The sequence below is a fragment of the Neovison vison genome, chromosome 11, assembly GCF_020171115.1.
Source record: "Neovison vison isolate M4711 chromosome 11, ASM_NN_V1, whole genome shotgun sequence".
Classification (NCBI taxonomy): Eukaryota; Metazoa; Chordata; class Mammalia; order Carnivora; family Mustelidae; genus Neogale; species Neogale vison.
The window spans coordinates 178036919-178060647 of record NC_058101.1 but is presented as its reverse complement, the minus strand read 5'-3'; the positions used below and the strand labels follow the sequence as shown (position 1 = coordinate 178060647).

Sequence of the window (23729 nt, the reverse complement as noted above, 5' to 3'; positions counted from 1 at the left end):
TGTGGTGAGGAAGAGTCCCGGCCCGGGGAAGGGGGGCGGCGCGGGAGGGAGAAGGAGCGTAGGCTCTGGGCGAGTTCGGGGACGCGCCGGGCCTTAAGCCTCTTGGCCGGCTCTCGCTCGGGGGAGTGCAGCTGCGTGGCTGCGTAGCGGAAGGCGCTAGGGCCTCGCGGCTGGCGAGCTGGCGAGGGGAGGGCGCCCTCTCGGGAGCGCGGGCGGGGGCTGGCGGCGGCGGGAGCGGCGCCGCGCCGAGCTGCCTCCATCCATGGCACGGAGCGGCGGCGGCGGCGGCAGCAGCAGGAGCCCGGCGCGATCCGCTAGGTTCCAGATCAGCGCGGAGCGAGCAGGCGACGCGGAGGGGCCCGGCCTCGGGCGGCCCGGCAGCACCGCGCAGAGACTCGGGCCGCGCCGCCGGGGGCCGCCCGCGCCGCGCTGACAGCCGCGCCCGCGTCCTCCCCGCCGGGGCGCTCGCCGGACATGCCCCCGGGGCGCGGCGGCGGGGATCCCGGGGCTTGCCTCCGCCCAGGGCCCCCCGCCCCGCCCTCGGACGCCCCGGGCCCCCGCTGAGCACGCCTCCCGCAAGCCCAGGTCCCTCTGGCCGGCGCACAGACGGGCCCCAGAGCTGTGGGTCCCCGCGGGGCGATGGGCTGATGGGCGCCGCGGGACGCAGGATGCTGGGGGCGCCAGCGCGCCTGCTGCTGCCGCTGCTGCCGTGGCTACTGCTCCTGGCGCCCGAGACCCGGGGTGCGCCCGGCTGCCCCGTCCCCATTCGCAGCTGCAAATGCTCGGGGGAGCGGCCCAAGGGGCTGAGCGGCGGCGCCCCCAACCCGGCGCGCAGGAGAGTGGTGTGCGGCGGCGGGGACCTTCCGGAGCCTCCCGAGCCCAGCCTTCTGCCTAACGGCACCGTCACCCTGTGAGTACCCCCACTCGGCCGGCGGGCCCGAGCCCCGACGAGGGGGCGAACGGAGACAGGACGGGAGGGGCGGGAGGAGGGGGACCAGGACGTAGCCGCCACTTCGAAGACTCGGGGACAGGCCTGAGTCCAGGCGCCGAAAAGGGAGGCTTGGAGAAGTGCGGGGAGCATTAGGGCTCCAGGGTTGTGGAGGGAGGAGGGGGCTTCGGGGGCCGGCTGCGCCTGAGAGAGAGGCACCGCGGGCGCCCACTCACCTGCACAGGTGAAGGGAATGCGCGCGGGCGGGACGCCCTTGACTTTCCAGCCTGCGCTAGTGTTGCAGACTTCGGGGACCTGAGTGGGTGGGCTGGGGGAAGGCTCAGGAAAGATCGACGCCCGCGGCCTCAAAGGTGGCTGCGGCCGGTTGTTACCTCCGCAGATGCGTCCTTGGCTGGACTGGAGGAGTCTCCCGGGTTCACCCCGCGGGATTGGCTCCTCCCGGGGCGGGGGAGGGCACCCCATCCGCAGCCACCCCCCCCCCAGCCTGCCAGCCCCACTTCCAGCCGGTCTCTATAGGGCGGGTTGCGGGGGGGGGGTAGTTGTCGGAAAATCTGTCTTTGGGATTTCGGCGCTTCTGGCCTGAATGAGACCCCGGCGTCACGGTTCGACTCGGGCCCCTCTCCTCCGCGCATCTGTGAAGTTAGCTGTACACCGGGTCCCCCACCCCGCCCTCTTCTTTGCCTCCTCTGGGTATAACACCAGCTTTGGCTGTTAATCGATTGACTTCTTCGCTCCCAAGACTGCGAAGAAAGAAACCCGGCTGAGGGGGAGGCGGCTGCCTCCCGGCCTCCTTCCGTCATCCCGTTTCCTTTCTCAGCCCGGGCGCGTACTGAGCCCTCACTCGGCTGCCTGCGAGCGCGGCCCAGTGGCGCCGCACCCGGACCCCACCCCAAGCCTCCCTGATGCAGGGCCGAAGCCCCCTCGACCCCAGCCCGCCGCGGCGATTTCCTGCTCTGACCACGTGCTCCCAGCTCCACGCACGCCGCGGAGTGGAGGGTCCGGCCGGAGCGGCCCGTGCCTTTCCTGTCCCGGACCCAACCTGCGAGCTCTTCCCCTTTCCTGTCTTCCTGACCCCGGTGGCAAGCGTTTCCCCACCGCCCCTTGCCCAGACTTGGGGCTGGCTCACAGTCTATCCTGATTGTGTCCAGAACAATACAGTCATGCCTCTGGTTGGGTGAGTTCAGAGGCTGCCGGCTTCCTGACAGGACACGACTGGTCAGCCTCTGACGTTGGCGGCCTGGCCTGCATTTTCCCCAGCTGGGGTGTGTGAGTGTGTGTGTGTGTGTGTGTGTGTGTGCAGGCACGCTGAGTGTATGTGTGTGCATTGGGGGGGTGGAGGCAATGTGTCTGCTCTCTCCCGCGTCCCAGCAGCAGCTCTGGGATATGGTGGTGGCCTGGGAAGTCAACGAGGGGAGCTCAGTCCTGGTCTCTTTGATTGTCCACTGGTGTTGAAGGGTCCAGACAGGCCCGTACATTCCCCAGCCCACTCAGATTTGGAGGAGAAATATGCTTGCTGTGTGGAATGGTTGGCCCCTGTCTCTGTGAGCCCCTGCTGGGCCATGAGAACTTGGTTCAAGAGACGGGTGTGTGTGCGCGCGTGTGTGTGTGTGTGTGTGTGTGTGTCTACTCAATCTTGTGGTTGTACTCACACACATATGTGGGACACCATCTCTCTGTGTGTCTGCTTGTTGGGATTAAGGAATCCACACATACTGAAAGGCAGAAAAGAGGGGGAAAACATTAAAAGGTGGTTTTGCAGTACATCTTAGAATGATTTGGTAACTAATGCTTTCCAGCCATAGCTAATTCCCATCGACGCCACTCCAAGGAGTGAGCACAGCCAACCCTTGGTGAGAATATACTGTGACAGGGTGTCAGCAAACACAAATGCTAGATCACCTACCCAACCCAAACTGCTCCCAGAGGAAGGGCCCCTTCTTTGTCCCAGGACACGCACCCAGCTGGGTTAAGATACCTTCCAAAGGAACAGCCAACACCTTACCCCCCACCCCACACCTCTGCAGCCTAGCTGGGCATCCCGACAGCAACAATAGGGAGGGCCCTAGAAGCTTCGGAGAGCCCGCTGGCCCCTCAGCCTGGAGTATGGCTGAATCCCAGCCACAGACATATTTCTTGGGCTCCCTCCAGGCTCCACCTAAACCTGACCCTGATTGCTGGGCCTGGGTTCTCTCCCCAGGGCTCAGCCCCTCCAGCGTACCCATCCCTACCCAGCATGCCTCTTGAGGGAAGGAAGAGACATGCTGGGAAGTGACTTCAGCCTGGCAGCAAAACAGGAGGCCAGGAGTTTGAGAACTTTCTCCACACCTTCCCAGATGCCTCCTCCTTACTCTTTGTGTTTCTACACAGATTTCCCCGTGCCATCTTTTTGTCTGTCACCTGGTGGAAACAACAGAACTTTCACAGATCAATTTTTGCACCCCATGGCTTTATCTCCTTCCTCCTCCCCTCTTTTCCTCCGGAATGGGCCACCCAGTCCCAGTCCCCTTCACACCCCACCCTGCTCACTTGGGTCCTCAGGGCCCCAGGACTCCACCTTGGAAAGCCTGTAGGCTCCAGTGCTGGGACTCTTCAGGCCAAGAAGTGCTAGAAAAGGTGCCTATCTGCAAGGAGCCTCCTGTCTCTGCTCAGAGAAAGCTTCCAGGCAGTTCTGGGACAATTCCGTGACTAGTCCTGTTTACTGCACTGAAAGCCCTTCCACCCTATTATCGCACCTTCTGCCTTCTGTTTTTGTAGACTTTGTGCCCTCTCTCCCCACCCTTTGCTTTTTCCCCTTCTAATGGATTTTCATTCGCAGTTTTCCAGGAAAGCAGAACTCTTGGCTCCCTTCCTGATCCATCTGTCTCACCCCTCAGCTCGGTCTGCAGTCCTGCAGCTGAGGGGTCTGCAGTTCATGCTCCTGTCCAGAGCAGGGGCCTTTCTGACTCACCCCCAAGGGGAAAGGTCTCATGGGAGATGGTGAATTTTGGGGAGAGCCTAGGTACGGGAGGGAGATGAAGACCCCTGTGAACCCCCTACCCATCCCTGGACAGCAGCTGATGGGGCTCCCCTTCTGCTTCTCTGCTCTGGGAGTGAGAGGAAGAGGGAGGGGGATAATAAGGAATTCTAGGAAGGGACTGATCATAGGTAACTCCAAAAGGAAATCGCCTACGAGGACCTTCTGGGACATCCGAGCAGCCCCTCAGAGGATCCCAGCCAGGGTCGTAAATTCCTAGACCAGCTGCACTGAAAAGGCCCTCACAGATCAGCAAATCCAGCCCCTGCCTCTTGGTCTTAGGGCTGAGCAAACTGAGTCCTGGTGTCCTGACCCTAGATGACGCCAGGAGCAGCTGGTTGGGTTATCTTACACTTCTCTTGGGTGAGGGACTTGCTGTTCACCTGGCTGGACCCAAGGGACACAAAGCCACTTTTTTAAAAAACCCGGTTCCTTCCCAGCAGAACCAAGGCCCTTTTGACCTGGGAACATTCCCAGGCTGGGTGGGGAGGAGGCAGGCAAGGTACAGGTCGTTCTGGATTCTCCCAGAACCCACAAACCCTTGTCTGCTTTGCCTTCCCTTTCTGGGGCAGGGGCCAGCAGCCCACACAGGGGAGAAGGGGCGATTGCCATTCAGATGCAGCTAGTGGTGGCCAGATCCTTTCGCTGGGGTTTGAGGGTCTCTAGAGACAGCATGGGGTGAAGGCGAGGCCCTTTCACAGCCCCTGTGCTTGCTCCAGCCTCAGGAAACTGGTTCTCGAACACAGATCTCCCTCTGGACTGGCCCCTCCCCTCAGTGCCCCTCACCCCAGCTGCCAGGATCCAGTTAGGGGAGTTGGGGGCAAAGTGTGCCAACTGCCTTGCACATAGCCTGAGGGGAGTGGAAAGATGCTGGCTGGAGGGGCGGGTCCTTGCCAGCTTCCCCACCCCCTTCTCTTCCACCCTCTTTCCCCCATATGGTTCTCATAAGGTCTGGGCTCAGAGACAGCAGCCAGAGGAAGTGGCTGTGTACAGAGAGCTTTTGTGCGGGAGAGGAGGGGGAGGGGGAGAGAGAGGAGCGAAAGAAGGAAAGAAAAGAGGGAAGAGGCTGGGGATGGAAGGTGGGAGGCAGCTGGGAGACTCCAGCATACCACCTTACCCTCCTGAGGCTGGGGCTCAGCTGCAGCACGCCCAGTGGGAACTCCTCACCCCGCCTGCCTGAACGAGGAGCCCAGAAAAAAATCCACGTTCCGCTTGGACTTCGCAACTATGTGCAGGAGAAGCTGGCAGCAGCCAGCCCCTTCCCAGAGCTCCTGGGGACCCTTTGGGCTCCCTCATGTGCAGGATGTCAGGGTCCGTGGTCCCATCTCAGGGCAAGCCCTGGGCAGAGACCAGAGCCCTCTGGGGTTTACTGGTTGAGTCCTCATTGCGCCAAAGAGACTGGAGAGGCCACCACACTGAACTCCAAAGACAACCCCTATAATTCAGCATCCCAGTGGTTCCAGGACCCAGAATGGGTAATTTGGCCTGAATTATTCAGAACATGTGCATGAACCCAGCCACTTCTGATCCCCAAGGAGGTCCCTTCCCACCGACTCCCACCAACTATCCCATGGATTACCTTCCTTGGTGTGGGGAGGGGGTGGTGGGTAATCCCTAGCCCTGGGGGAGTGAGTCTGAGAATTTCCCCCAAAGGCACAGACAAACCGGTGTAATTTGAACCTGACCATAAATTGACCCTTAAATTGGGGGTCATGTTTTTAAAGGGAGAGAGTTTCCAAGCTTATGCCACAGGAGAAATCATTGGGATAAGAATGCTTTCCCGAAGGAGAAGAAGTTCCAACCACCTCAGAGTTGCTCCATGTCCTTCCATCCGGTGGGCTCTCCTCACCAGATCCCAGAGAGGGGAGATGAGTTCCCCAGTGCCACACAGCCTGGACCAGTACTCCTCACTCCTTTGTGACCCTGAGCTAGAGATCCCTGCCCCCACACCCCACCAGGAGAGCAGGGGAGAAGAGGAGAGGGAAATGGCACTGGGCTGAGGAACTAGAAGGAAAGTCCAGTAACGGCTCGGAAGGGGCGGCTTGGAGGGGCTGTTTATTTTCATTCCCCCAGCCCAGCGCTCTGTTCTATTTAGAGCTCAGACACTGACAGGACAAAGCTGCCTCCTCCCCTTCCTCCCTCTTCTGGCGGGCCCCCATCCTTCCCAAACTCCAGAACATTCCTTTGCTTTTAGGACTGGGTAATGGGGGTGGGGGAGCAGAGAAACCGTGGAGTGTAGCTAACTCGGGCAACCTCCCAGGACCCAGCTTCCCTAGCCCTGGGAGTGGGGAGGGACCATGGGAGAGGGGAGGGAAGGGGTGTGCAAGATGGATGGGAGCAGGTGAGGGGCAGGGGAACCAATCTGTCACTGAGGAGCAGCGAATGGGGCTGAGAGAGGACTGAGGAGGGAGTTCCAGCCTGAACTTGAGGGGCCAGACATCTCCCAGCTGGAAAGGGAAGGGAAAGTCTGAGAGCCGCCCCCCACCCCCAACCCACCCACCTAGGGCTCTGTGCCTGCTGTGTGTTGAGGCAGAAACTTTAGACTTCAGGCTCCAGGAGACCCGGTATCCAGGATGGGAAAAGCCATCAAATATAAGGAGTGGGAGTCTTCGGTCCAGAACCTTCTTTTACTAAGAAGAAACCTCCAGAGAGGGGTTGACCTGCCCAAGATCACACAGCAACTAGTCAGACCCCATGGCTCTTGGTCCCGGGTCAGCCTCTTCCCATGATGACCTCATCCCTGGGGACGGAGCAGGGGAGATAGTGATCTTCTTCCTCCATATGGACACATAAACCAGGGAAAAGGGGCAGATAACCTAATAAACACGTGTGTATTTAGGGGACCTCTGACAAAATGTCTGCACAGAGTATTCAGAATCCGAGGGACCCAGGGCAGGTGGTTTCTAAAGATGGTCCTGGTGCTTCTCTCCCTCTCTTGCACCACAACTTCAGGACCACACCCGCAGGGGGCAGGGGAAGTTTCAGGAGGGCTGTACTGTGGAGGCAAGGGTGCTGTTTCCATGCTGTCAGGACTGAGCTCTGCCAAGACTGACTGACCAGGCAGGGGGCAGAGCAGGGGTGACAGAGTAGGGGCAGGGGAGTGGAGGGAGGAGGAAACTGCTCTATGACTTGAGAAAGCCAGGGTTCAGCATGAGCCCTGTCCTGGACCACCTCCACCTTGCCTGGAGCTCTGTGCCTCCAGATACTGGTCCCTGGTCCCTTTGTTCTGCTGCACCAGCGCCAGGAGGTGAGGGAGCTGGTGTCTGACCTCAGGGGCCATACGGTCTCGTCTCATCGTGGAGACTGGATACAGGCTCACAAAGCAGGACAGGATCAGGGCCTCAGGGCTCCCAAGGGAGAATTCTGTAGTACAAAGATTAAAGGACTAATTTATACTTGAGTGTAAAAGACTACTAACAGGCACCTGGGTGGCTCGGTTAAGCATCTACTTTTCTCTCTGCCCTTCTCCCCTGCTTGTGATCTCTCTCGAAAAAAAAAAAAAAAGAAAGAAAGAAAAAAGAAAAAGAAAAGACTGATAACAAATTGATCCTTTCAGGTTTATTTGGATTTGAAAAGAAATCCACTTTCTTCACCCAAAATCGTGGCTCCACCTGGCTTGAGATTTTAGGCCATGTTTGGAGAAGCACTTAGGGCGGATTGGGAGTAACTTCCCAGCTTCCTTGAATCAAGTGGTCATATACACACAAACATTCCATCCGGTCTGACACATGTCCCTCCACCTTCCATGAATGGAGGATTGTAGACCCCACGTCTCATTGATGTCTGTAGTACCATTGTGTCGCACAGGGCCGAGCACACAATAGGCATTAGTGTAGACTTGAAGATTGAATGAGTACCTAGGCATGAATGATCACAGCAGACTTGATTTCATGCACTCAAGCGAGGGTGCTGGGGCCCCAGATCTCCAGCAAGGCACACCAGCCACCGACCACCAATACCCCGAGCCCCTCTTCTCAGGCTACAGACTCCCTCAGATTAGTCCTCCCCATCACAGCCCCGATTTCTTGGTCCTGCCTCCTCAAAACCAAGCTGGGGTGCCCTTGTAGAGAGCGTACATTAGAAAAAAGAAGACAAGAAGGCTCCATGCATAGGAGCCATTCCAAGACTATTTTCTTTCCTGACCTTAACCTCAGGCCCTGCTTGGACAGTTCAGCTTCAAGGCTGAGGTCAGAGGCCATATCCAGACACAGCCCCCATAGCATGGGGAAGGAAAGGAAGGTCCTACCTGGTCTCCTTCAATACAAGTATTCAGGGCTGTGCGGACAGGCTTCCAGCCAAGGGAAGGGATGTTGAAGAAGTTTGGGAGCGCTGTGCTGTGTGTCCTCTCCACCAGTTAAGTCCCCTGATCCCCTGTGAAGGGCAGACCGGAAAGGAAGGGAAGCCACGGGAGGGCAGCCTTTAGCTGGAGGCTGTGCATCAGGGCGGGGCCTGTGGACTAGAGGCAGTTTCCTTGTTGGAGACCCTTACTGTCATAACAAGCACACCGGAATGCACCCACCTCCTTCATGAAGTGAAACAGTTCTTCCTCATTGACATAGCTTGACATTTGGTTGTTATGTACTTAAGTGTTCATCGCAATTATACAGCATTCCTATTTCATAAGCAGTGAAGATTTTTGTAGGTTTCAGACATGTTTGCGGGCCCTGGAAATGCTCAGAGGCCTTGGGCATTACGCCTGCAGGAAGTGCTGGGAGTCCACTTTCACGGGCTGGTTCAGAGTGGCTGTGGGCCTGAGACACCCTGCCACTCATGGTCTCCCTAAGGCACCGCTAAGGTGCCAGCAACAGATGTTAGAGACAGGTCCTCCTGAGCCCAGAGGGCCCTGGCGATGCCCTGAACTCCAGGCTCAGATTCCCTGCAGAAGCTGCATCCCCAGGTGTCCAGGCATGAGGTCCTTGGATCTGTGTGTGTTACAGCAGAAGGTGTGTGTTGGGGGCGGCGGTGGGGCGTGACACGCGTGAGTCTTCCAGCACTCGAGAGAACAGTTTGGTTCGGGCATGCGTTGGCCCCATGTCCCACGGAGCAGTGCCCACATGACCCGTGCAGGGTCATCTCTGATGTGGGGCTGGGATCTGGTGAGTTCCTGTGGCTGCCCAGAGGCCACAGGGCCTCTCTGTAGACGCCAGCCACTCGCTCCCTTGGCCTCCAGCCTCATTAGTGGTCACTCCGCTTGCTTGCTTCTCTTCCCTAAAATAGGACCCTAGCGGGGAGAGAGTTCTGGAATGGACTCAGTGTGCCCCCTCTCCTTGGCCTGATTTCAGACTCAAGGGTTAGAGAACAGGGGACTCCAGGGACCTGCCCCCCTCCCTGTGAAACTCTGATGATGTTGGAGTGGTAGGCAGGGAGGGAGGGAAGAAAGCTGGAGATGCCGGGCTGGGGGAGCCAGAGGTCTGAGACGCTGGCGTGGTTGGGAAGGAAATCCACCTGGCAGGCTCCCTGTGCTGTTGCAGGGCGAGGGGTTGGTGCCGACGGAGGAAGCAGCTGTCCGGTCGGGGTGGCAGGGCAGTTCGGAGGGGGCCAAGCTGGCACTATGTCTGCGAAGCTGAACAGAACCATGGGGCGAAGGCTCCCTCCTTCCCGCCCCATGGTTGAGGCCACCCTGCCAGCTTCTGTCCCATGTGACAGCCTAGCATGGTGGGAACATTTTTCTTCCATTGGACGAGGCTCTGTGTGTGTTTTCCTCTACTCCCAGTAACTGCCAGCTTCCTACCTACCCCAAACAACGCCAGACCCAAGCACTTCCTGCCCCAAATCATTGCCCTCCCCACCCCCAGACCCACAAGGGGCAGCTCCCAGAGCTGAGCCAGAGGAACCCATTGGCACAATTGAAGCCATTCTCTGAACAGTCTGGGTCTCAAGCAAAAATTTCTTCAGCCCCATCTACGTGGTAAAGGCCGAAAGATCCAATTCTGGGTTTTGGGGGGCTGGGAGCATAGAAATATCTGCCTGAAGTTTGTCCAGGAGTTGGAAATGTGGAGGAAGGGGGGCCATTAAGAGGAGAACGAATGGGTATTTGCCTGGTGTCCCTGCTTTTGCGAATGGCTTAGAGAGAGTTGAGGATCGAGGACTTTTTCTCTGCCACAGAGAAGTATCTCCTTTCCAGACTTGATGGGCTGGGGTTTGCACAGGGTTAGTCAGGCTAGAAATGTGGGCTGCAGCTGACACCTTGCTCCTCCCCAGCACAAAAGTGGCTACTTTGGTGGGGGAGAGGGGGTGCTGCCAGAGGGGGATAGGACACCAAGAGATGAGTTGTTCCTTGTTCTGGGCAAAAGGCTAATCTTCACCTGCCATCAGGAGCAGGTCCCCAACCCTGTGCTCTGCTCGCTCTCTCTCTCTCTCTCTCTCACACACACACACACACACACACAAGCGCGCGCACGCACACACACACACCCCCTACCCTGATTACTTCCTATCCGACAAGCAACCCAGACTTCCTCCTGGGGAGCCAGGGACCACAAGGAAACTAGGTGAGGGTTAAGCCACTAGCCACATGGGGCTCTTGAGCACCTGTCACATGGCTGGTCTGAACTAAGATGTGCTGGAACAGTAGAACACACACAGATCCCAAAGCTTCCGTACTGAAAAAAAGGAAAAGGAAACTGTCATTAATCATTTCACATATTGATTACATATTGAAATTAGAACTTCAATACATTGGGTTAACTAAAATACATGATTAGAATTAATTTTTTAACTTTAAAAAATATAGCGACCAAAACATTTGAAATTATATACTCACCTCACATCATTGTACGTCCACTGACCAGCTCTGGGTTAAAGAATTTGGGGGTATGCAAAAGGTGTTCAAGGGTTAAAGGCTGAAGAGTCTGAAGAATGTGGGGTGTACCCCAACACCACTTTTAGACCTGTGTGGACAGGATTCTCAAGTTAGGATCCTAGGTTTTAATCTCAGGGGTTTGGGTTTTGGAGGATTTTTTTAAATTTTCTGTTTTCAATTCAATGATCTTTTTTTTTAAATTAAAGATTTTATTTATTTATTTGAGAGAGGGAGACAGCATGAGAGGGAGCAGGTGAGCAGGGGGGAAGGGTGGAGGGAGTGGAAGCAGTAGACCCCCACTGAGCGGGGGGGGGGGGGGCATGCAAGTCTCCATCCTAGGATCCCTGGATCATGACCTGAGCCAAAGGCCAACACTTACCTCACTGAGCCACCCAGGCAACCCTCCATTCAATAATCTTTAAACAAAAATATTTTGCTGGTAATTTTGAGATGATTATTTACTAGAAGGTATTTTCCTAGTATAAGATTTTCATTTCTTTTTTTTTTTTTTAAGATTTTTTATTTATTTTATTTGAGAGAGAGAGTGAGAGAGAGAAAGCATGAGAGGGGAGAAGGTCAGAGGGAGAAGCAGACGCCCCACAGAGCCAGGAGCCCGATGCGGGACTCGATCCTGAGACTCCAGGATCATGATCCGAGCCGAAGGCAGTCGCTTAACCAACTGAGCCACTCAGGCACCCAAGATTTTCATTTCTTAAGTCAGTGTTTCTCACACTAGAATCCTCAGGCATATTCTCAGGAAATAAGATATTGTTCCCTCCCTTTCGCAGGTGTGTAATCAGGTTTGAGAAGTAATATTCTCTGGCTTCCTCCTGCATGCGTGCGTGTGCATGTGCGTGTGCGTGTGTGTGCGCGCGCTGTGATCATCTGGCAGCCCTGTCCCTCTCTCCTTCCATACCTTCTCCCTCCCCTGTTCCCCCTGCCTCATCCCCACAAACCAAGAAGGGGACAATCCCTGGGAGAGACCCTTGGGACCCGGGCACGGGGAAGGTTGAAATACATGCCCTTTCTCCACCTTTCTTCCTGACCCTTCAGGACACCTCTCTGATGTTACTCAAAATACTGAGGGGTCCTTTCACCCCCTTTGACATTTAATGCCACCTCTGAGCCTCAAACTCCGGGGGTATATGAAGGAGCTGAAGCAGAGCTGAGGTGAGGCGGGCTTTGATTGAAAAGTCACACTGTCGGGCACCTGGGTGGCTCAGTGGGTTAAAGCCTCTGCCTTTGGCTCAGGTCATGGTGTCCGAGTCTTGGGATCGAGCCCCGCATCAGGATCTCTGCTCGGCAGGGATCCTGCTTCCTCCTCCCTCTCTCTGCCTGCTTCTCTGCCTACTTGTGATCTCTGTCTGTCAAATAAATAAATAAAATATTTAAAAAAAAAAAAAAAGGAAAGAAAAGTCACACTGTCAGGAGCCTCTCCCCACTGAGGGGGCCACCGCAGCCCCCCTCCCCCACCCCAGGGCCTGAATGAGACCATTAGAGGCCCTGAGAACTGACATGATGATTTAGGATTTACCACCGTGGATAATGCCAATTAAAATTCTCCTAATCCGTAAAATGGGAATAGAGGGGGCCATGTGAGTTCTAATGACTCATGTAATGGCAACTGTGATGAACTTTTGGAAATGTCAAGATTGTGTGTATGTGTGTGTGTGTGAGAGAGAGAGAGAGAGAGAGAGAGAGAGGGAGAGAGAATGTGCCATTTGGAAACGCAACATCGCCCCACATCCCCTCACACAATCACTCTTCAGGTGCTACTAGGAAGTCTCAGTGTTGGAGGTTAGGTGGGGACCAGATAGGTAGGAGGGGTCTGTCTGGAAAGCAGAGAAGGGAGGAAGCCCCCCTTCCACTCTTGCCTCCATCCTGGCTATTGTATGTTCTCCAAGAGCTTCCTGAAGGTGGACTGGTTGGAACGTCAGATGTCTAGGGTCCTCTCACGGCCTGTCTTAATACATTCACCTTGAATTCACCAGTAAGCTTGGGGAGAGCTGCTCGCACGCCTTGTCCCCACCCCCCACTTGCGATCTCCTTTACTGTGCATCCCAGAGGCTGCCCAGTCGAGAGGAGTTTCCAGACCTGTACCTCTGACCTTCCCATGTCCACCAATAAGAGCAAAGAAGTGAAACCCTTTGTCTCGGCCCAGAGCAGGCAAGAGTTTGGGCTGGGAGGCTCATTAAAGTATTTTAATAAGCAATTAACTCAAAGGATGAGCCCTTTGGCTGGTATGGAACTTCCTCCTCCCAGGGAGGGAGTCTGGCAGAGAAAGGCTAAGTGGGTGGGCAGAGTGGGTTTAGTCAGTAGCTTGGGGCCTCTTTCCTCCCCCTTTTAAATACAAATAAATAAACAGAACCTCCGAGTGGGCAGAGGCAAAGGCTGAGGCCTGGGCCTCCTCTACCAGGCCCCGGGCTCTCTCAGTTTTCTGTCAAGGCCGTGGACAGGCTTGGGGAGGCAAGGGTGCTCAGTCCCTCGGAGTCAGGGCCTTTGAGGGCTGGGAAGAGTCCCCTTCTGTGAAGTCCTCCACTCACAGAGTGGGGCCCAAGGAAGGACAGCTCCTCCCACCTGCCCAGCCTCCTGTTCCACCTGGCAGAGCTCTGACCCAATTCCGGCCATTCTCCCACTCTCCTCAGGATATGGGGCTGCCCCCTCCCAGGGGGCAGGAGGAGGGTGCTGTGGCTCAGGCCTGTGGGTCCAAGGTGTAAAGGGGGCATTGCACCTGGACCCCTGCTCAGTCTGCTTGCCTGCAGAGCCCTAAGTCAGATCCAGGCCATGGGGGAACCCAGGGCAGGTGAAATGTCTGGTTAGGGGCTCAGTGGGCTATCCAGGCTGCCTGAACCATTCACTGGCTCTTTCCTGTAACCGCGAGCAGAGGGTGGGGCTCCTGCTTCACACAACCTCAGGGGGCGCCACTGATACAGAAAAGAACATGGTTGTACTGAGGAAACCGTACCCTCTCTCCAGCCACACTTTCTGGCTTGTAACAGCATGTTCTCCTGCCTATGTTTTCCCTGTTCCTTTAGGCTCCTGAGCAACAACAAGATTACTGGGCTCCGGAACGGATCCTTCTTGGGACTGTCCCTGCTGGAGAAGCTGTAAGTGCTGGGGCAAAGGGGGGCAAAGTTGGGGGCTGGTGGTCATGGGCAGGAAGTCAGTCCAGGCAGGGTGAGGACCCCTGGGTACCGAGGGGGCCCCTTAACCCCAGAACCTGCTGGCTAAGTGAGGCCCAGAGTCAGACCCACGGGAGCCCTGCCCAGGACTTGACCACCAGGGGGAAGCTACAGAGAGAGGGATCAACTCCTTCCCCAGTGACAGCAGTGAGAAGTACAGGGACACCTTGCTGGTCTAGGCAATGATGGGGCTCAGGGAAGTTCATTAACGCTCTCTAATGAGCACTTAGCTGTGAGAGCTGAGCCCCTTAGCTGGCCAGATGCCACCTCCCTGCTCCAGCTGGGGGCCCAGCATAAAGGGCTGAGGATGATTGGGTGTGACTGAGGCCTCTTTCCTCCTCCCCCACCCCATCCCCAAACAAATCAACAAACAAAGCCCCGTGGGGCTAGTGCCCTGGGCTAAGGGTTGGGAAAGTGGATCCCATCCACAGGGCCCCCACCCGACCTGCCGTGCTTTGGGGCTGCATCCCTATGGGCCCAGGTGGGCTGGCACTGGGCTCAGGACTTCAAGGGCTCTGCTGGCCAGAAGGGGCTTTTTCCCCAGAGTTGGGGGCCTGACTGAGTTGAGGGCAAGTCACTTAACCTGCTGAAGGAGGGGACTGAACCAGTTCCCTGTTCGGCTGGCCTGCTCCAGAATCCAGCCTTGGGTCCTGTCTCCTCCGCAGGAGACCTGGGCCTCTGTCCCTCCAGAGCCTGATCCTTGCTTTCTCCCCTACCCTGTCTCCTACCTCTGCTCCCACCCTGAGGGTTCCCAAATTTTTCAGCAGGCCTCCTGCCGCCCCCTCCCCTGTCTGCCATTTTGCCTGCCAGGCGTGGATCTGGTGTGATGGGGGATACAGAAAAATAAGGTGGAAGACTGCCCTCAAAGAACCCGAGCTCACGGTCTAGTGGAGACCATCAATGCCACGTGTGCTAGAATTGAGTAGGCTGGGGTTCCCACGAAACCCGAAGGAGGGACAGCACTGAGCGGGGAGGGCTGGACAGTTGGAGGGTAACTGGGAGGCAGTCTCGTGACATGGAATGTAGGTCTTCAACCGTGACAACGGTCTTGTGAGGTCGTCTCCATTACAGCCCACTCACAGGGGAAGGGAAAACCTGTCCACACACTCCCCAGTGCCAGGAGGAGAGCTCAGTGGCCTGGCTGGCTTTGTGGCGGTATGGAAGGGCCAACCCATGTTTGGGGTGGAAAGGAAGAGTGTGCTGTCTTTGCTCTGGAGTGTGCTGGGCTGGGAGGGGGTGTCGGGCCATTGACGGTGGTACATGCACCCAGCTCCATGACCAGGTCCCTCGTCCAACTGCCTTGCCGCTCACGGAGCTGGTGGTCCAGATGGCGAGAAAGGGCCGCCACCAAGCTGCTCTTACAAAGTCTCCTCAGCCACCAGCAGCTCGGGAAGGTTTTTATCCCCCACAAGCGGTTAGGCCTGTGGGAGCTCTGATTCCTGCACTCAGGCCAAGCCTGGTCTCCGAGGGCTGAGTGGCAGGAAGCCACACGCTCTCTCCAGGGATCTTTGCAGGATGACAGACTGTAGCTGCCCCCATGCCTTTGCCCAGCCCCACCAGAGCCTGTCACCGCCCAGACTCGCTGTCCTTTCTCACTACCACGAATGAGATGGCTCTGAGCCTCTTGGGGCCCCACTGAGTTCTTCCCAGCTTTACCCTCTCGCTTTATCCATCCAATACCCACCAGGTCTCCCCACTTCTCCTCCTCTAGTCTCATGAGGGTCAACTTCCAGATGGAGAAGAAAAGCAGGTCCTTTCCTTCCCACCCGTGCCCATGTACTGAATCTTGCCAGCAGCGGGGACCTAAATCAGTGTCCAGCATGTGCTTCCAAAGCCTGGGAGGCAATCAGAGAAAAATGAGAGCGTGGTCAAGGAATAATGACTAAGAGCTAAATCACGTGCCGTGGCAGGTGCACGGGGCAGGAGACAGATGAGAATTCAGAATATTGAGGGTAAGCCCCGCTCTTTTAGGGATCCTCCAAGGCCTTCATTCCAGAGATATTTACCGAGGCCCTTTTGGGTGCGGAGCTCTGTTCTAGGCATTGGGAGTGAACACAACAGACCCAGCACCTGCCCTCAGGGAACTTACCCTCCACAGTAAGTTATAGCAAATAAATATGTACCAGGAGATAAGTCTACAAAGAAAAACAAAGCAGGGTAAGGGGGAGAGAAGGCAATGGCGGTAGGGGGAGGCTGCTATGAGGAGCAGAGGGTGCTGTTCCTTGCTGTGTAGAGAGGTCAAAGAAGGCCTCATTGACAGATGATTGAGCCCAAGGTCTAAGGGAGGAAGAATCTGGAGGGATTCAGATGGGAGGAGGGCAGGATCTCCAGCCTGGTTGATCACCACTGTATCAGTCGGGTTCACCACAGAAGGAAAACCAATAGGAGACATGTGTGTGTGAATCTTTATATAAACACACAAGGAAATTATTTTATATTAGTTCTTTATAAAGAAATTTATTTTAAGGAAATGGGTTTGTGTGATTATGGGAGCTGGCAAATCCAAAATCTGTAGAAGGACAGGCCAGCAGGCTGGGAAGTTAGGCAGGAGATGATGCTTTAGTCTCCAGACAGAATTTCTTCTCCTGGAAACCTCAGTTTTTGGCACTTAAGTCCTTCACCTGTTTGGGTGAGGCCTACCCATGTTCTCCAAGGTAAGGTAATCTCCTTAATTTAAAGTCAGCTGCTTGTGGAGGTCCACTGCAGTTACACATTCCTTCACCATAATGCCTCCATTAGTGTTTGGTTAGGTTACAAGGTGCTGTCACCAGCTGAACGGACACATAAAGCTAGTCATCAAAACCACTGGCCTGCTATGGGATGGGGAGAGACCCTGTGCCCCCCTCCCAGAGATGCTAATTCATCAGGTCGGCAGGGGCCTGGGAATTTTTTACAAGGTATGTAGACGATTCTCATGCTTATCCGGGGTTGGGAACCGGTGGACCAGATGACCCCGAGACTGTGGGCCTATTCATCACAAATGAGACGCTGTGGCCTGGCGTGCCGTTGGTGCCAGGAAACACTGATCTCTCTGTCCTGTCAGGCTCAGACACCCAGACTTGGGCAGCTGAGTCCAGGGCAGCCTAACATCCCACAGTCTGTGAGCAGCAAGTTCCGTGGGAGGGTTGGGGCCTAGCCTAATAATTGAAATGGAAGGTCTGGGCCACAGAGAAAGCCAGCATTGCCTCCTTGTGCTGAGCGCCCTTCTGGTCTTTGAAAATGGGTCAAGTCTGAATGTGTGTGGTGGGGGAGGTCAGCCTGGTTCCAGTTAATGCATGGAGGGGCCTCAAGGCTGGGAGGGGATAGAGAGAGGGCACCGTGTAGGAATGTGCCTGAGATGATCTCAGGGGAGGACAGGTGCTCCAGAGAGGCTGGAGAGTGGAGCCGACCTTGTGGGGCTCTATCGGCCATGCGGGACGGATAAGAAAACCTGAGACGGGGTCCAGCTGAGAAGAGGTTCACGGCCAGCCCATGGCATGTACAGAATCGTTCAGATGGGCGTGAGACCCTGTCTCTGGGCCCTCCCCTCCATATCCCACCAGCCCCAGGCATGGACAAGCCTGTCTGTCCCCCAGAGGAAAGACTTCTGGGGTGGAGGAGATGGGGTGGGCGATGAAGGTCACAGAACTCTCTTTAATGTCAAAGAGGCCTGGGATTGAGTCCTGCCTCTGTCATTGTCTTTCTGGGTGTCTCTCCAAGCCTGGGGTTTCTCCCCTGGAAAAGGGAGCAATTGGGACTCAGACAGGCTGTCGTGGGGATGGCGTGGGCTTTCGGTAAATACCTCTTCCCTTCCCTTCTCTGAAGGGTTTGAAGTTGGAAGATGTTATATTGCAGCCCCTCGTTGCATGGGATTTGCCCAGAGCTCCCTCAGCCTGGGGGGTGGGCGGGGAGGGGGCAGTCCTGGAGCTGAACCGTGGATTCAAAGTCCCAAAAGGACTCTCCGATGGCCCACCCATCTGGTGGTGGCCATCTCCGCCCACATCCCCCACCACACACATTCAACAAGGAGTGGGCCACCCGACTCCCAACAAGGAGTGACCCGGGCTCCGAGGGTGCCCCGGTCACAGTGAAATCCCCCAGACTGGGGACCAAGTGGGCTGCGGGACAGACAGCCCCCAGAATAGGCCAAGGGAGAGAGACTGGGCATGCCAGCAAGCAAGTGGCTCTGTGCGGACACGAGCCCCCCCACCCCCCCCCCCAGGCCCTTGCATGCCTGGAGGAGAGGACCTGGTGAGGGGAGCCTGGTCAGCCCGGGGATGATTTGTCATTGCCTAATGAGATTAATGAGCCCCGGGGGCTGGTATGCAGCGGTGCTGGGGCACTCATTAGAAGCAGATGCTCATGGGAATGATGGCAAGGGAGGGGGGTTTTGGGGGTGGAGTGCTTCTCACCCGCCAGGTGGTTTCCATTAATCTATGGGCGGGGCTGTGAGCACGGCCGCCCGGCCCCATCCTCCGCCCCTTCCCACCCGGCTCGCACTAGGGAAGAATGCAGAAGAGAGGCTGCTGACGCTGGGAGCCGCCGAGGGCTGGGAAGGGAGGTTTGTGGGCTTGGGGACAGACCTTGTGTCCACGCTTGTAGCCCCAGTGCCTGGCATTCTGTACGTGCTGAATAAATACCTGTTGGTATTTATTAAATACCTGTTGCTGAATTAATACCTGATATCGGAGACCAGAGGGGCCCGGCCAGGGGTAGGACCATCTCGGTTTTCTCCAGCCACATCCTCTCCCACACCCTCCGTACCTGCGCGGGGGTCTGGCCGGCTTGGAAGTCCTGGAGGGCCCAGGGAAAGCTGCTCTGCGGCCTCCAAACCTATAATTTGGTTTCTGAACCCACAAGCAGGGAGGTCTGGGGGGGCCGGAGGGAGCTGACTTGGGGCCACCCCACCCTGTCCAGGCGTGGTACGGGGCTCACCCTCACACGTGCTCACTCTGGCGTGCAAACTCAACTCTTTAACAGCTTTCGTGGGATGGAATTAACATCCCAGAACATCCACCCACTTAGAGCATGCCCTCCGACGGCTCCAACTGTATTTACACAGTCCTGTGGCCATCACCGTCTAATTTTAGAACGTTTTCATCATGTCGGAAGGCAACCGGGCATGGGCCGCAGCCACTCCCCGCTCCCCCTCCTACTCAGCCCTAAGCAACCACTAATCTCTCTGCCTCTATAGATTTGCCTCTTGTGGACATTTCATCTAAATGGAATCACATCATATGTAATCTTTTATAACTGGCCTTCTTTCACTTAGCGTAATGGTTTCAAGCTCCATCCAGATTATAGCACAGATCAGCAGTTCATTCCATAAAAGTCTGTTGTGCAAATAGAGCACAAATGCGTTATCAGGTGACAGGCGCTCGGGAAGTTTCCACGTTGGGGCTGCGACCATTCCTGTTCTGGTTTTCATGCGCCTGTTCCCTCGTTTCTCCTGGATATGTTCCTGGGCACGCAGTTGCTGGGTCCCTTGGAATAACTCTGCCAAACTGGTTTTCATGGTGGCTGCACCATTTTACACCAGTAATGGAGAAGGGGTCCAGTCTTTCCACACCCTCATTAACTCATGCTGTGGCCCGTTTTTCTCTGATCACCGTCTTAGCGCCTGTGAGGGGATATCACTGTGGTTTCACTTTGCATTTCCCTGATGACTAATGGTGTCTACCATCTTTTCGTGCATTGTTTGGTCATTTGTATCTGCTCTTGGAAGAAATGTTTATGGATATCCTTTGCCCATTTTTTTTTCCAAGCTTGTTTGTCCTTTTATTATTGAGTTGGAAGAGTTCTTTGTATATTCTAGATGGGAGTCACTTATTGGTTATATGATTTGCAAACGTTTTCTCTCATTCCTTGGGTTGCTTTTCACTTTCTGGATGGTGTCCTTCAGATAGCAGAAGTTTTCAGTCTTTATGAAGGACACTTTATTAACCTTGGGCTGACACACTCCGTCTTACACTCGGCTTCCTGAGCTCAGCTTTCCCAAGAAGGATGGAGGGTATGATTTGCTCTCAGGAACACCCCCCACCCCGCCACCCTTCCAACACCCCCCAATACCCCCCAACACCCCTCCCCACCGCCCCGCCTTCTGCCATAGAGTCCCTCCCTTCCACACTGTCCTAGATACTGGGAGAGGGACCTTGAGTCAGGGTACCCTGCTCCGGGTTGGGAGACGGGTGGTGGGGAGGGGATGCTCTGTCCACACACCACACCTTTCCCAGCTTCCAAGACCTGGGCTCTGTGGGAGCAGGGAGAAGAGGAGAGATTCCACATCACTGAGACATCTGTTTGCCCTCATGACCTCACCTAAAAAATGGAGGGATCTTGGGGCACCTGGATGGCCCAAGTAGTGGAATGTGCAGCTCTTGATCTTGGAGCTGTGAGTTCGAGCCCCACACTGGGTACAGAACTTCCTTAAAAAATTTTTTTAAATCTTAAAAAAAAAAAACAAAACGAAGTGAAGGGATCAGGTTAGACAATCTAGGGCAGGGATGCATCTCCTGGGTTCCACAGGCCCCTTGAAATCATGGACACAGTGTTGGGTAGAGTGCATTTTTCTGAGACAGGAGTCCATAGCAAGAAGCACCAACCTATAGGGACCTTACTGGTCCAAAAAAAAAAAAAAAAAAAAAGAAGAAGAAGAAGAAGAAGAAGAAAAGAAAAGAAAAAAATCCAAGCTCTAGGATAGCATTTCCTCCTGCTGCTAGGGAGGGTTTGGCCCAGACCGGCTTCCCCCTACCTTAGGGACCAGGACCCCATCATCAGGCTTTGAGAGCTCAGCCCAGTCAGCAGCCCCTGGCCTGTACCCCTCAGGAGAAGACTCCAGGACTGGCCCATCTGGGCACTGCCTGGGTCACCCCTGAAGCCACTTTGTGGGCGGGAGGCAAGGGGGCAGGCATGCCAATGCTTAGTGGCAGCTTCCCTCTCAGAGGGCCCCGGCGTGGCTCTGGGCTGCAGGAAATCCAGGGCAGGAAGGGGCTGGGGCCCAAGTGGCCGCCTTGCTCCCATCTGCAGAGCATCAGTGGGGCAGGCGGGTGGAGGTTCTCAAGGGGGGCCTGGGAGGAAATGAGAATAAACACAGCTAGTGGAGAGGGAAGGGGCGGGGGGCTGCGGCCTCAGCCCCTTGGCAGCCCATGAAGGGAAGTGACACAATGAGGAATGTGTTTCCCTCTGCCCTCCCCCGCGTGGGGGTGGGAGGCAGAGCCCTGAGAATGGCCAGACCCCAACGGGGCCAGGGGGCACATGCTGGAACAGCACCAGAGGAGGGTGCTGTGAGAGTGGGGAACCAAAAGGGGGCTGCTGGCGGGAGGGGCAACCCAGAGCAGGCTGGGCGCTTCCCCCCAACCCCCACCAACCCCGTCCATCTCCAGTCTCCATGCTGCATGAGCATCGAGGTTCTTCTTCCTTCTTGCACATTCCCTGCTGGTGGTGCACCACCAGTGAGCCTGGGTATGGAAGCCATCCCTTCTCTAGGGAGCTGGCCCCTTCTGTTGGCTTCTTTTCAAGGGACTCAGGATTATGGAGACCAACTCCTTAGTATGAGGGTGTTTCATTTCTCTCTCTCAGGGTGTTTTTGTCCCCAGCTGAGACTGGCTTTGCGAAAACAGGCCCCCTGGTGGGATGGCACCTCCCTGTCCTGGACACCCATTTCCTCTCCCAGAGCTGGGAGTGGCTACTTAACCCCCTCCTTCCCAGGATCCAGAGATATCCCTGAGACTTTAGCAGGCAAGGCCAAGTGCCCAGGGTGCCAGCCTGGGCTGGAGGGTCGCAGGGCCTTGGAAAACAGGTGGACCACAGATATCCGTCAATCTCCTCTTTACTGTACAGGTTCTTTGCAACAGGTTGGTTACTCAGGAACCCCCCACCCCTGCGCTCTGCCTCCTAAGCCCCCAGGTGGAGAGCAGAGCCAAGCCAGGAGGCTGCAGCCAACATCCCAGGGTCCCAGGAGGGCAGGCAGGCTGGCTGAGCAGTGAGGCTTCCTGCTGCATTGCCCTGTGGGGCTGCAGTCGTGCTGGTTGGGCTCAGGAGAGACTCAGGTGGACCTTGAGTAGGGGGTGAGTGAGTTGCCGGTGGCTGTGCTCAGAAGGCAGAGGACGGGAGGGGAGCCAGTGGGCCAACACTCACCTGTGGCCCAGAGAGCTGCCAGCCTGGTTTTGAGCTGGGGCCAGGTGGACACCCCTTCGGCTCTGCCCCACCCCCAACCCCACTGCCACCGCCACTGCAGGGGAGGAGGGTGAAAGAGAGGAGGGCTGCTGTCTGGTCATGTGGTGGCTTTGAGCACCGGGATGCTGGGACAGAAGCTGGCCTGATGCCTCTCCTGCACCTCATTCCTGGGTGTGTGTTGGGGGGGAGCTTGGCCCCATGGAGCCCTGGAGGGGCACCACCTTCTTCTGTCTGGACCTACTGGAGCTCAGCCTAGAGACTTCGTTTCCCTCGCCGCCTTCCCTCAGCACTGCGGGCTCCTGGGAGACCTGGGGGCAAGGCAGGTGAACAAGGCTTGCCTACCCGTCCCCAGCCTTGCCTTCCTCATCTGAAGAATGAGTGGCCGCCGTGGGGGTGGGGAAGATTTATAGTTCTGCCCTGGAGTCAGAGGCCGGGATGGGCCTCCAGGCGGTCATCAGCTTCATGCTGTGTCTCTTCACCGGTTGGATGGAGAGATCAACACGTGGAAATACCACCCCCCAATGCCAGACTCCAGAAGGTCTTACCTTTATAGAGTAATTTACAAAAGACTTAAAAAAAAAAAAAAAAAGACTTTAGCACCCATTTTCTTTTCTTTTTTTAAAAGATTTTATTTATTTAGTTGACAGAGATCACAAGTAGGCAGAGAGGCAGACAGAGAGTGGAAAGGAAGCAGGCTCCCCACTGAGCAGAGAGCCCAATGCTGGGCTTGATCCCAGCACCCTGGGATCATGATCTGAGCGGAAGGCAGAGACTTTAACCCACTGAGCCACCCAGGTGCCCCTAGCACCCATTTTCAAATGGCTCTCATAGCAGCCCCTGTGATCCTTGGCGCCTCAGATTGGAGCAACATGGCCAAGGCCTCCCGGCTCCTAGTTCAGTGCTGGCTCCAATCCTTGTTTCCACCATGTTCTGCTTCCTCATCCCAGGGGTTCCCATCCCATCTCTTGGCTTCTCTATTCTTCCTGACATCTTTTTTTTTTTTTTTTTAAATAAGCTTTTTTTTTTTTTAAAGATTTTATTTATTTATTTGACAGATCACAAGTAGGCAGAGAGGCAGGCAGAGAGAGAGGAGGAAGCAGGCTCCCCGCTGAGCAGAGAGCCCGATGCGGGACTCGATCCCAGGATCCTGAGATCATGACCTGAGCCGAAGGCAGCGGCTTAACCCACTGAGCCACCCAGGCGCCCCTCTTCCTGACATCTTTTTGACCAGCACCCCTTGATGGTAGTGGGGGGAGGGGAGGTGCGGCAAGTAGACACCTATGTGAGAGGTCAGGTCCTTCATCCAACCTCCTCACGAGGGCTGAGGACATTTAGAAGAAAATCCAGTTGCCAACACTGCTGATAAAAATGAGGCTTCCCCATCCCAGCGGAGCGTGTGGCCCCCAGAGCGGGAGAGCTGTGAGGGCCCCCACTTGCCTCCCACAGGGACCTGAGGAACAACGTCATCAGCACGGTGCAGCCTGGTGCCTTCCTGGGCCTGGGGGAGCTGAAGCGTTTGTGAGTGGCATGTCTGGCTTCCCAAGCCCTCCCAGCCCTCCCCATCCTTGGAGATGGTCCCCTGGATCCCATGATCAACTGTTCCTTCTTGTCTCCCCATTCACAGCACCT

At 56.0% G+C, this 23729-nt stretch overlaps 1 protein-coding gene across 1 annotated transcript in view; it reads left to right on the top strand.

The window, feature by feature from the left end:
• Window positions 1–556: 556 nt before the first annotated feature.
• The window catches only part of ADGRA2 (adhesion G protein-coupled receptor A2), a 34851-nt gene continuing 11678 nt past the window's right edge, over window positions 557–23729 (top strand). Inside the window, exons 1-3 of the mRNA XM_044225390.1 lie at window positions 557–910; window positions 13800–13871; window positions 23547–23618. Coding sequence (XP_044081325.1) covers window positions 648–910; window positions 13800–13871; window positions 23547–23618 — 407 coding nt within the window. The 5' untranslated portion in view covers window positions 557–647. The remainder of the gene's footprint in view (window positions 911–13799; window positions 13872–23546; window positions 23619–23729) is intronic.